Source organism: Chiloscyllium plagiosum, chromosome 32 (genome assembly GCF_004010195.1).
Source record: "Chiloscyllium plagiosum isolate BGI_BamShark_2017 chromosome 32, ASM401019v2, whole genome shotgun sequence".
Classification (NCBI taxonomy): domain Eukaryota; kingdom Metazoa; phylum Chordata; class Chondrichthyes; order Orectolobiformes; family Hemiscylliidae; genus Chiloscyllium; species Chiloscyllium plagiosum.
Genome location: NC_057741.1, coordinates 16,623,166 through 16,636,623, shown reverse-complemented (window position 1 = coordinate 16,636,623; position 13,458 = coordinate 16,623,166). Strand labels below are relative to the sequence as shown.

The following is a 13,458-nucleotide window of genomic DNA, read 5'->3' as shown; positions in this document are numbered from 1 at the left end:
AATCAGTCCTTGCCTTTCCAAATACATGTACATCCTGTCCCTCAGGATTCCTTCCAACAAATTGCCCACACACCGAGGTCAGGCTCACTGGTCTATAGTTCCCTGGCTTGTCTTTACCACCCTTCTTAAACAGTGGCTCCACGTTAGCCAACCTCTACTCTTCCGGCACCTCGCCTGTGACTATCAATGATACAAATATCTCAGCAAGAGGCCCAACAATCGCTTCTCTAGCTTCTCACAGAGTTCCTAAGCAGGTCTTGGGGATTTATCCACCTTTATCCATTCCAAGACATCCAACACTTCCTCCTCTGTAATCTGGACATTTTGCAAGATGTCACCATCTATTTCCCTAGAGTTTATATCTTCCATATCCTTTTCCACAGTAAATACTGATGCAAAATACTCATTTAGTATCTCCCCCATTTACTGCGGCTCCACACAAAGGCCGCTGATTACTGGATCCGAAATGTTAACTTTGCTTTCAGTCCACAGATGCTGCCAGGCTTGGGGAATTTTTCCAACAATTTCTGTCTATGTTTAAAGGTTGAGGAGTTGGTCTCTTAGGAAGTTTCTGCAGCTCTAATGTGTATGAAAATATATTAAGCCTTTTAAGTTGTAAAGATATCTTTCCTTCCTAAGTTCAGTTACAATGTTTAAAAATAAATTGTCCATCATTATAGTTTAAATTAGAATATCGAAATAGGAGCAGGAGTAGGTTGTACACCTCTCTGGGGAAGAGAATTTCAAAGATTTGCAACCCTCACAGACAAGAAATTCCACTAATCTTCTATCCTGAATAGATGATCCCTTATTCTAAAACTACCCCTTGCTTTATGTTAAAGAGTCATAGAGATGTATAGCATGGAATCAGACCCTTTGGTCCAACTTGTCCATGCCAACCAGATATCCTAAACTAATCTAGTCCCATTTGCCAGGACTTGGCCAATATTTCACTATACCCTTCCTATTCATATACCCATCCAGATGCCTTTTAAATGGAGAAACTGTACTGGCTTCCACTACTTCCTCTGGCAGCTCATTCCATACACGCACAACCCGCTGTGTGAAAAAAGTTGCCCCTTAGATCCCTTTTGTATCTTGTCCCCTCTCACCCTAAACCCATGTCCTCTAGTTCTGGACTCACCCAGGGCAAAGACTTTGTCTATCTATCATATCCATGTCCCTCATGATTTTATAACCCTCTATAAGGTCACCCTTCAGCCTCTAACACTCCAGGGAAACAGGCCCAACCTATTCAAGCTCTCTCTTTAGCTCAAATCCTCCAACCCAGGCAAATCTTTGTAAACCTTTTCTGAACCCTTTCAAGTTTCACAATATCCTTCTGATAGGAAGGAGACCAGAATTGCATATAATGTTCCAAAAGTGGCCTAACTAACATCCTGTCCAGCCATAACATGACCTCCCAACTCCTATACGCAATACTCTTACCAATAAAGGAGAGCATATCAAATGCCGCCTTCACTATCCTATCTACCTGCGACTCTACTTTCAAGGAACTATGAACCTGCACTCCAAGGTCTCTTTGTTCAGCAATACTCCCTAGGACCTTACCATTAAGTGTATCAGTCCTTCTCTAATTTGTCTTTTCAAAATGCAGCACCTCACATTTATCTAAATTAAACTCCATCTGCCACTCAGCCCATTGACCCATTTGATAAAGATCCCGTTGTACTCTGAGGTGACCTTATGTGAGATCCTCATTCCTCATAAGACATTACCTTTGCCCCAGGAATCAACCTTGTGGACCTTCTATGAACTGTCTCCAAAACGAGTACATCTCTGCATAAAGCTTACTAATTATATGCAGTGATCTCCCCAATGTCCTATGCAGTTGTAGTGAGACTTTCCTACTTCAGCCCCGAAGTATTTATTCCATTTGCCTTTGTTGTTCCATTTGAATTTCATGTCTGAAGATGGCTAGAATCCTCTGTACTGCAGCATTCTATAGACTCTATTCAAACAATATTTTGATTTGCCTTGCAGAATCTGCCAAAGTTGTGCCCACTTGTTTAAACTACCTATATCCACTGGCAGACCCTGTGATCACTGCACAATATACTATCCTGTATTATATCAACAGCAAATTTGACTACAGTGTTCTTGCTTCCTTATTGCAAATAGTTGAGGCTACAGCACAGATACCTGTTACACCCCATTAATTACAAATGACCTTTTGTCCCAATTCTTGTTTCTGTTAGTTAGCCAATTATGTATCTATATTGTTGTTATTATTTTATCCCCAACACTATAATTTCTTAGGAAGAAATAATAATATAGGATGAGGAGTCGGGGAGTCCAGAACTAGAGGCCATAGGTTTAGGGTGAGAGGGGAAAGATATAAAAAAGACCTAAGGGGCAACTTTTTCATACAGAGGATGGTATGCGTATGGAATGAGCTGCCAGATGAAGTGGTGGAGGCTGGTACAATTGCAACATTTAAAAGGCTTTGGGATATCTAGTTGCCATGGATGGGTTGGACCGAAGGGTCTGTTTCCAGGCTGTACTTCTCTGTGACTCTATGACTATGAGGAGCAGGAGGTCTCACAAAATTCCAGTCTGCCCTCTGTAACTCTCAATTCCCTCGTCTATCAAAACTCCTATCTAACTTGACCACTTACTTTGTGTAGTAGCCTAACTTGTTGTATCTCATTGATTATCTTTTGGCCATATTGAACAGAATTCTGGAGTTATGATTGGTATTGAAGATACCATTTAACAATTCCTCAAGTTAAAAATTGGTAATTTTGCTTAGGTGATCTAATGATTGATATTGGCAACCAAATGTGCAGAAGTCCTACGAAATGCAGCAGTAATGATGTGCATGGGAAATTAATTATGTTTACTTCACTGAGATAATTAAACATTATATTACAGATGCAGCTGCTCTGTTTGAGAGATGAAGGAGAGAGAGAACACACAAAATAGCAGGCTAGCTGGCCTAATGTTTATCACTGAGAAAATGCTAGGATCCATTGTTAAAGTAGTTGAAAGATGCTTTGAAATTGAATATAAAGAGGCAGAAGGAATATAGCCTTGTGAAAGAAAAATCATGTTTGGAAAATGAGTTATTTGAGGGTGTAAGAATCAGGCTGGATAAAGGGGCATCAGTAATGTATCTGGATTTCTAAAAATTGTTTGTTGAGATATCACACATAAGATTATTGGACAAAATAAGAAATCATGATGATGGGGGTATTGTTAGCGTGTAGTGAGAAATGGATCATTTTCAGGCTGACAAGCTGTGAGCCTCAACTGTTTACAATCTATGTTCATGACTAGTGACTATATCATCAGCAAATGTGGCTACAATATAAAGGCAGGCAGAAAAACAGGTTGTGAGAAGGATACAAAAATTCTATGAAGGAATAAAGTTAGGTTGTAAGTGGGTATGATAATTTTCTGTCCTTTTTTATGTTTTCACTGGATATCAGGTCAGATGTCCACAGAGAAAATGTCACGCTTATCACCAAACATTGATCCATTCCTTGCTGCTTGCTTAAAATTATTTATTCTCTGACTTCACTGGCCTTCCTTAAGTCTCTCCGCTAAATAAAATCTCTTCTTACGTTTACAGCCACCCTTCAACTTTGTAATGGCCTATGATTCCTTTATTCCTCTGCTCTCTATTACTATAAAGTAATCCTCGACCATTTCCTTCTATGCCTCACTACCTCCTATCCCTTAAACCCCACTTCTTCATTTCCTGACCAGAGGTGAGAATAACATTTATAATTCTTACTCCTCCCTAAATTTGCTATATGATCTTCTGCAACTGTAAATATACTTAATTATTTTTTACCTCCATTTTTGTGTTTGTCTTTAGCAAAACCTTTAGAGGAGGCAGTGGCATAGTGGACCAGTAATTCAGAATGCCAGGCTAATGTTCTTAAGGACATGGATTTGAAAACTGCTACTGTAGCTGAGGAAGCAAATCTGAAATTTAACTAAAAATAGTCTAATGGTAATCATGTAACCATAGTGATTGTTGTAAAAACCCATTTTGTTCACTGATGTCCTTTTGGAGAAGGAAATTTGCCATCCTTAACTGATCTGACCTTATATGCAACTCCAGATCCACAGCAATCTCATTGACTGTTAAATGGCTCCTGGACAATCAAGGATAGGCAGTAAATGCTGACCTTGCCAGTAACACCCACATCGCATAAATGAATAAGAAGAACCTCTCGACCCAATCATTTCTCTGATTTTGATCCATTTTGTGCCGACCAGAATTGGCTAGGGGACTAATGGTGGGAGCACAGATTTAAAATTTAGTGCTGTTCTCATTTATCCATCGTTGTCATATCAAAATGCTATTCAGCTGCTTGCTTCTCTGTCAAACTCTTTCCCAGAATCTGTGTGACCTTTCTTTTCACTAAGCTGTTTCCTCCAGTTTGTACCTGAAGCAAATGCAAGGATGTTATTGATTTCTTTGACATACAAGACTAAAGCTGAACTCCCCTGGCTGACCTTTCTTCTTGCTGAGAAAGTTAAGTCATGAACCACTCTTTGATCATGACCACTGCAAGCTTATTATGTACATGATGGCCATCTGTTGGTGTCCTGACCTATTTTGACCAAACTACTAATGTGCTTTCCTAGCTCCAAGCTAGCTGACAAGTTCTGCTGGCTTTGCCCTCCTGCTGTCAAAATGTCCATCGTCATCCCAGTCCTTATAATACTCACACTCTATCCGTCTGCAACTGACACAGTATTAAGTCTAACCAGTGTAAGAAAAATATATTCTGACTGTGATTCATTACTCTGCCCCATGTTCCTTGAACACTGTACAGCTTCTGAAACAGTTCACAATGCTGTTGTCCTCTATTATCCAGCATAGGGAAGGTTAAGACACAAGACAGTGCCTTCAACAGCTTGTTAAATGAGCATCAGAATTTAGTGCCAATCTTCTGCTTTCCCCCCCCCCCCATTCCCTTGCATATTATTTTATTCAAATAATTTCTTCATCCCAAATTATTTATTTGGGAAATATATAGCTAGGGCTCAAGCACTAATCCTTGCTAGTCCCCACTAGTCATAGAGTATAAAGTCATAGAGATGTACAGCATGGAAACAGACCCTTCGGTCCAACCCATCCATGCCGACCAGATATCTCAACCCAATCTAGTCCCACCTGCCAGCACCCAGCCCATATCCCTCCAAACCCTTCCTATTCATATACCCATCCAAATGCCTCTTAAATGTTGCAATTGTACCAGCCTCCACCACATCCTCTGGCAGCTCATTCCATACACGTACCACTCTCTGCGTGAAAAAGTTGCCCCTTAGGTCTCTTTTATATCTTTCCCCTCTCACCTTAAACCTATGCCCTCTAGTTCTGGACTCCCCGACCCCAGGGAAAAGACTTTGTCTATTTATCCTATCCATTCCCCTCATAATTTTGTAAACCTCTATAAGGTCACCCCTCAGCCACCGACGCTCCAGGGAAAACAACCCCAGCCTGTTCAGCCTCTCCCTGTAGCTCAGATCCTCCAACCCTGGCAACACCCTTATAAATCTTTTCTGAACCCTTTCAAGTTTCACAATATCTTTCCGATAGTCAATAACTTCAATAACCCATTTATTCCCATTCTGTTTCCTGTCTATTGACTAATTCTTGACTCATGCCAATACATTATCTCTGATACCATGTGGTTTAAGCTTGCTCATTAACCTCTTATAATATCCCTTATCAAATACCTTCTGAGAATCCAATTATACCACATCCACTGGTCGCCCCTTATCTACCCTACTAGTTACATCCTCAAAAACTAAAAGTTTTGACAAGCATTATTTGCCTTTCATAATCTCCTATTATTTTGTTGAATCCCATTGATGATTTCAAATGTTCTGTTATCATGTTTTTTATTATAGTCGCTACCATTGTCCTCACTACTGCTGGACTAACTGGTCTGTAAAACTGTTTCTTTTTCTGTCTTTTTTTAAATAGTGGTGATTACTTTGCCAGTCTCCACTCCGGGAAAGCTCCAGAATTTATAGAATTCTGGAAGATAAACACCAATGTTTCCAGTATTTCCAGATTCCCTCCCTTTAGTGCTCTGGAATGTAGATTATTAGGCTGGTATAATTTGTCAATTTTCAATCCCATTAATTTCCCAGCATTCTTTTTTTTCTTACTAATACTGACTTCCTTCAGTTCTGCCCTCTTACTAGACCCTTGCTTCCCTAATGTTCCTGGAAATTTATTTATTCCCCTTTATAACTTCTCTGGCTTCTGACTGGGATCTGCATTTGTCTTTTACTAATCATTTTCTCTTTACATATTTATAGAATCTTTTTTGCTGAGTTGTTTAATGTTCCCTGAAATTTTACTCTGTTTCACCCTTGTAATCAACTTCTTTTGTCTTTTGCTGAATTCTAAATTGCTCCTGATCCCCAGGCAATTTGGTGGTCTGAGAGAAGTTGCATTTTCTACAATTAAATATTGGGAGCACTGATGCCTGTTCGGTACCAGAGATCCCACTTTCTTGGAACTGAATCCAGTCTCTCAACTTGAATTGCACCTTACTGTTGGTAACCTTGGTATCTTATGTGATTGAAGTTAAGCTCCAGCCTCTCTGTTGCAAAAGCTTACAGCCACATCTTTTGCTACCTCAACCTGTTTGCTGCTGGAAAAATCATCCTTGTCTTTGTACTTTCTAAAGTTAACTATTCTAACGGTCCATTGGCTAGTTCCCATCCATCAGACACTATTAACTTTTGCTCATCCAAAACACTCCATAACCTATGGACTGTGTTCTACTCACTCATCACCTTGGCCTTTGCTGGACTACATGAGCTTCTAATCCTAAAGAGCTTGAAATTTTAAATTCTTGTGTGGAAATTCTGTTGTGGTCTTTTCCTCTCTATATTTATCCTCGTCCAACCTCCCAGCACCTTTCATTCTGCACTATCCCTACCCCTCGGCCACCTAATTGTCTGACCTTTGTCAGCTCTTGACTATCTGTTAGCCTTTCTAGTATTGCATTACCTATTTTTATCTCATTCAATATCACAAATTCTTCTTCATCTAACATAGATGATAGTCAAGAGGTGATTTGGTCACCTGGTCCAATTTAGATACCGGGGTTTTGCCAGAGGAGTTGTAAATGTTGCATGTTTGTTCAAAATGGGAGGAGGATAGTTTGATTACTGGCGAGCTAATTTTACCATTGGAAAAATCAATCTGGAAAATCATTAATGGCAACTTGGCTTTGTGTAGGCTGATAAAAGTCAGCATAGCCTCAAGCATCGTCTACAAAATTCCATGCAAGGACTGCCACAAACACTATGTAGGACAAACAGGAAGAAAGATAACCACCAGGATACACGAACACCAGCTAGCCACAAAAAAGACACGACTCTCTCTCCCTCGTAGCCCTACACACGGATGAAAAAAATCACCATTTTGACTGGGACAACACATCTATCCTGGGACAGGCTAAGCAAAGACATGCCAGAGAATTCCTAGAGCCCTGGCAGTCCAACCACAAAGCCATAAACAAACACATAGATCTAGATACCATCTATCAACCCCTCAGAAAACGAACAGGAAATGATATCACCATAAACCCCAGGAACCCCATCCAGGGGAAAGATATAAATAGAAAGCAGGAGTCAACAGCTTCGCTTCACTTGGAGGTTGCTACTGATGATGTTACCTAGCCAGGTAATGAAACGTCTGGATATCAAACCTATAGCTCAGCGAGCAAACCTACACCCTAAACCTCAACCTGAGCTACAAACCTTGCAGCTTTAAGTGAAATTCATATTTGACAAATTTTGAGTCTTTTGGTGACAACAGTGAGTGAAAGTGAGGTTCTTTGTGTTGCGTACGTAGACTTCCTAAGGCTTTGAAAACAACTACACTATGGAACTTGGGCAGCAAAAACAAAGAAACAAAATTGGCTCAACAGAAAGAAACAGGTGTGGTGACTGATTGTTTTCTGGACATTAATGTGGTGTGCAGTGCTGGTCCCTAGGGTTCAGAATTGGAATCAATGCTGATTTGATATGCATTAGTGACTTGTGGTACACCTGCATTTTGCAACTTTATAGAAGATGTGAAACTTGGAAATGAAGCAAACAGTGAGGAAAATAGATTCAAGAGAATATAGGTTGATTGACCAAGTGTACAATGATAGATGAAATTCAATGCAGAAAATTGTGAACTGATTCATTTTGGGAGAACAATTGATGAAAGACAATGCAAGCTAAATGGCACAATTTTAAAGCAGGTGCAAGTATAGAAATACCTGAAGTTGTTTGTAGGTAAGTTGGAAAGGTTATTAAAGCCTGGGCTTTGTATATTGTGGAATAAGAGTATAAATCCAGGAAATTGGGCAAAATCTGTGAAACACTTCAAGAAAATGGCTCGGAAGGGTGAGAATGGTTCCAAGAATGAGGAATTGCAGTTATGTTCAGACTGAAGAAACTGGGATTGTTCTCTTTAGAGCAGAAAATACCGAGAAGAGATTTGATCCAAGTGGTTAAAATCATGCATCTGTTTGGACTAAGTGAAAATTGTTTCCGCCAACCGAAGGGTCAATAACTAACAGCCACAGATTTAAGGTGATTGATAAAAACAGAAGTGACATGAAGACAAAACCTTTTTAATACAATGATTAGGATTTGGAATGCACTGTCCAACAGATACTGCAAACATATTCAGTAGCAACTCTTCAAATGAAAGTTGAGTAAATACTTGGAGGAATAGATACAGAGATGTGTGGGAGTAACTAAATTGCAGTTCAAAAGAACCATACAGACATGATTTGGAGATGCCGGTGTTGGAAGGAGCGTCGCTCCGAAAGCTAATGTGCTTCCAATTAAACCTGTTGGACTATAACCTGGTGTTGTGATTTTTACCTTCATACAGACATGATTAGCTTCATTCTGATTATTCTAATTGAAAGCAGTAGGATTTGGGATATTTGTATGGTGTATTACTCAATTTTTTTTCTCTCCTAGGTTGAATTGAAGAGCACTTTGCTTTGAACCAACAGATATTAAGATTGTTACCACTGGTGAAGTTGTTGGCAGCCAATGGCACGTTACAGATACTTCATATTTAATCAGCGTGGTATGATTATCCTGGGATTTCTGCAGATAGCCTGTGCTGCAGTGTGTGTAGTGTCTGGCTTTATGGATACAATTTTTAGAAAAAGTTCAGTACTGAGTAGAACTAGAATCCCCGTCTGGACTGGAATGGTAAATCCATATGATTTTTAAAGTGTATTGTGACTTTATTTATTTTAAAATCAGTAAACCCATGATAAACATTATTCTTGCTTTTTCAGGCAATGGCCATTCCAGGAGTTCTGGCATTATTTTCTTCTCAGAAAAAGAATCCTATTCTTGTAAGTCTGTTGCAGTGGGGTAATAAATTGTCGTTATCATCTTATGTGGAAGACTAACTTAGGTGATTGTCTCATGAGATTGTGCAAAAAGATCATTAATTTTTTTTTTAAGTCCACTTTGGTATGTGCTTGGGCACATAGGACTCTCAAGGGTCACTTTCATCCCATTGTCTCTGAAGATCTGAGTGTATTTCGATTTGATTTAGTGGTTGAGTGAATTTTTTTCAAATAAGCCTGTTTTACTTGTTTTACTTTTCATTTCTGTTAAACTATACTCAAAATTACTATAACCAGTTTCTTAAACTCACTGGCTGAATTTTGAGGAATTGCCTTGGACATATAAAAGTTTCAATTTTTTTCAGGTGGCTGAATTCTTGACACATTTGGGAGAACAGTGATTTGTTCAGTCTCCAGAATTAGGAGGCAGACGGATGAGTCTTTCAGTTAAAGGGTATTTTCTTTCCATATCACAATAGGACTACCTTAACCCGTCCTTCCTTCCCACCGCCCCATCCCCCACCATGGAATGCTCACTCATAAAAAAATCCATATAGATGATGCATTGATGGTATTGTACACGAGCAAGGTGGCTGTTGTTTGGACTGTGGGCAAAAAGGGTATGGTAACAGTTTCAAGTAGGATAAAAATACTGTTGGGGAAGGGTTGTGATGGTGGTAATGTTATTCTTCTGCCCTCATCTGATGGAATTGCTTTTGTGTCCAATCATCTGAATTAAATTTGAGACCCTCTGCATCAATATGTTGGATCAGCCAAATTTCATAGTTTGAAGCAAGGCGTTGGTTAATGTTCTGGTTGATTTTATGGAGTATTATAATCACTTGTCTTTCAGGAAATAACCAAGTTTGTTTAGTGAAGCAGCCATGATTCATCTTGAATTTACAGACCAGTTGAATGGGTTCCAAAGTTACTTTGATATTGAAGTTCATGTTTGCAGCATTAACACAAATGAACATCTGTGGAACCTAGGAATTTCTGCTTTTCCTATATTCTGCAATTGTAACCTACGCCCTTAGTGATGAAATATGAAAGTTTTAGAATATGCAGAACAGCTTCTATTTCCATCCCTTGTAATTTTCAAGCTTCTAATGTATCAAGTTTTTAAATCTTCTACACAATGCTACATTTGGCGGCAAGAACTCTTTAGTATTACTAAAGATGAAAATTTAATATGCAGGACTAACATCTGTATAATTTGTAAACTGCACTCATAAGATGGTGTTGAAACTAGTACTTACAAGCAAATATCATTTTCTAAGAAATTAGCTTCTAAACTGGTATGCTGAATTCTAAATTTGTTATTGAAAATTACCCTTTGTGTTTGAATAACTTACCCTCTCATGCTACGTCAAAATTAGTTTTGTTTTAATCAGACATTTTGTAATGACCATGTATTTTCATTTTTTTTTAAACTTTGATTGTGAAATAAAGTGGGAAAAGGACTGGTTTAAAAGCCAAGATTTTTTGAAAGATTGGTGTACTTGCTAAAAGCAAGTTACTTGACACTCATTGTAGGTGCAATTTACACAGCTGTTGGTTCAAACGGTGGAGAAAGTCCAGACAAATTGGGTTGTGTACAAAGGGAGATTTGGTCAGCATCAAGAAGCTGATTGGTCTGTGAAATGATCAGACAATGGTCTGCTGCCTGCCAAATAACTGATCGGCTGTAAGATAGCTGAACAGTTTCAGGATATGAATGTTCAGGTCAGAAGCCATCCTATATCTGGGAGAGAAGTTGTTGTTTTGTTTTGCAGTAAAATACATCTCAATCTAAACTTTATTTCCCCTTACCAGTTGCCATAAGCTATGACTCTTAATTACTAAGTCAGAGAACATTCAGTGTGAACTAGTCACTCTCTGTTTCTTAAAAAACAATTAAAAGTACTTCAGGAAGGAAGAACGAGAAGAAGCATTCTGATCTGCACAAGGATAATCTCAGCAGACACTGCAGACAGACCACTGAACTGCCTTCCCAATCTTTCCCTTCACCCATAACATCTATGTTTTGACTGTGTGTGTGTGTGCGTGCACGCATAGAGGGGGAGGGAGAGTTTTCTAAGTGGGTTCGAGTTTTAACTGGTAGTGTTATGTATCAACAGTTAATCTTTGTTTACCTATAGCTAGAGTCTACTTGTAATAAATAGTCATTCTTGTTAAGATTAGATTAGATTCCCTACAGTGTGGGAACAGGCCCTTCGGCCCAACAAGTCCACACAGACCCTCCAAAGAGTAACCCATCCAGACCCATTTCCCTCTGACCAATGCACCTAACACTATGGACAATTTAGCTTGGCCAATTCACCTGACCCACACATCTTTGGAATGTGGGAGGAAACCGGAGCGCCCAGAGGAAACCCACACAGACACTGGGAGAACTTGCAAACTCCACACAGATAGTTGTCCGAGGCTGGAATCAAACCTAGGACCCTGGCGCTGTGAGGCAGCAGTGCTAACCACTGAGCCACCATGCCACCCCAATAGAATAATAGGTACAAGTAGATGATCCTTTATCTGAAATCTTTGGGACCAGCCTTTTTTCGGAATTTGGAATTTTTTGAATTTCAGAATAAGTGACAGTTTGATGGTGAAAATTTTAAAAATCTTACCAGAGGAGCAGACTTAGTAACTAAAACAAGCCTTTCGAGAGAATCGAGGCCTGCTGGTGCTGGGACACGCACCCCGCCCTCTTTTCCACATCCACATCCACATCCACATCTGAGTAACATGCATCAAATGGGTGTTCACCTGGGTTAACTGTTTGCATGCCAAACAACCTTGTTAATGAGAAAAAAACTTCACAAAAAACCTCCGGATTTCGGAGCTTTTCGGATTTTGGAACTTCGGATAAAGGATTATCTACCCATACAATGCTTTCTGTCCACCTCGGTCTAAAAGAGAGGTAAATTGAGGAATACTTATTTAAACCTTAACATTTGTGACAATTTCAGGAAGAGTGGGAGTTGATTTCCAGCGTTCTACCCCAATGAGCTGTAACAAGCTTCAGATTTGAGTTAAGCTACAAAATGTGTTCAATTTTAATAATTTGCAGTATTTAGTTATTTTACTGTTTATATTGAATTCCTTGCATTCTATCTAGGTGAGCAGTATGGTTGCATCAGCTGTATTTTCCTGGATTACTACAACTGTTTTGATAATATATGCAGCTTTGACGTTGAACTATGGTGAAGATGATGATGAGGTGTTCCAACATAAACCCAGTCATGTTATTCATCTGGTAAGCTATTTTAAAATGTAAGTGAAACTTATTCTTTAAGCTTACTTGTTGTTTTTCCTGCAGATAACAAAGTCTTTGGTGTTTTACATGAACATTTGAGGGGGGAGGAATCACATTATGTGCCTTTTAGTTTGATTCCTTCACAAAATACTTGACTTTATTATGCAGGCATTTCCCACAGTTCATCGATTAGGATATAAATTTAGAGCTGTAATTTAATTTGTCTGTAACATAGATAGGAAGTACTTCTTGAGTATTCAACTAGAATTAATGAGAAATGTAAACATAATTGAAAACATTTTAATAGTTTCCAAAAATAGTCTAAAATTAGCAGTATACTTTTCTTTGTCCTAATTTAAAGCCAAAAGCTTTTCAGCATTACTCAAGTTCTGTCTTACACACCAACTATCTCACCTATTACTTATAATGGCTTTCATTTATGTGTTCAGATACTTAATTTAAATTGCAGTACACCATAGAGTCATAGAGATGTACAGCATGGAAACGGACCCTTCGGTCCAACCCGTCCATGCTGACCAGATACCCCAACCCAATCTAGTCTCACCTGCCAGCACCCGGCCCATATCCCTCCAAATCCTTCCTATTCATATACTCTTCCAAATGCCTCTTAAATGTTGCAATTGTACCAGCCTCCACCACTTCCTCTGGCAGCACATTCCATTCATGTACCACACTCCTCGTGAAAAAGTTGCCCCATAGGTCTCTTTTATATCTTTCCCCTCTCACCCTAAACCTATGCCCTCTAGTTCTGGACTCCCCGACCCCAGGGAAAAGACTTTGTCTATTTACCCTATCCATGCCCCT

At 39.2% G+C, this 13,458-nt stretch overlaps 1 protein-coding gene across 3 annotated transcripts in view; it reads left to right on the top strand.

The window, feature by feature from the left end:
• The window catches only part of zgc:113425 (uncharacterized protein LOC541425 homolog), a 38,104-nt gene that overhangs the window by 3,993 nt on the left and 20,653 nt on the right, over positions 1 to 13,458 (top strand). For all 3 annotated transcript variants that reach the window (XM_043674106.1, XM_043674105.1, XM_043674107.1), the window contains exons 2-4: positions 8,992 to 9,231; positions 9,321 to 9,380; positions 12,496 to 12,633. In XM_043674106.1, the coding sequence (XP_043530041.1) occupies positions 9,067 to 9,231; positions 9,321 to 9,380; positions 12,496 to 12,633 (363 nt within the window). In that variant the 5' untranslated portion in view covers positions 8,992 to 9,066. The remainder of the gene's footprint in view (positions 1 to 8,991; positions 9,232 to 9,320; positions 9,381 to 12,495; positions 12,634 to 13,458) is intronic.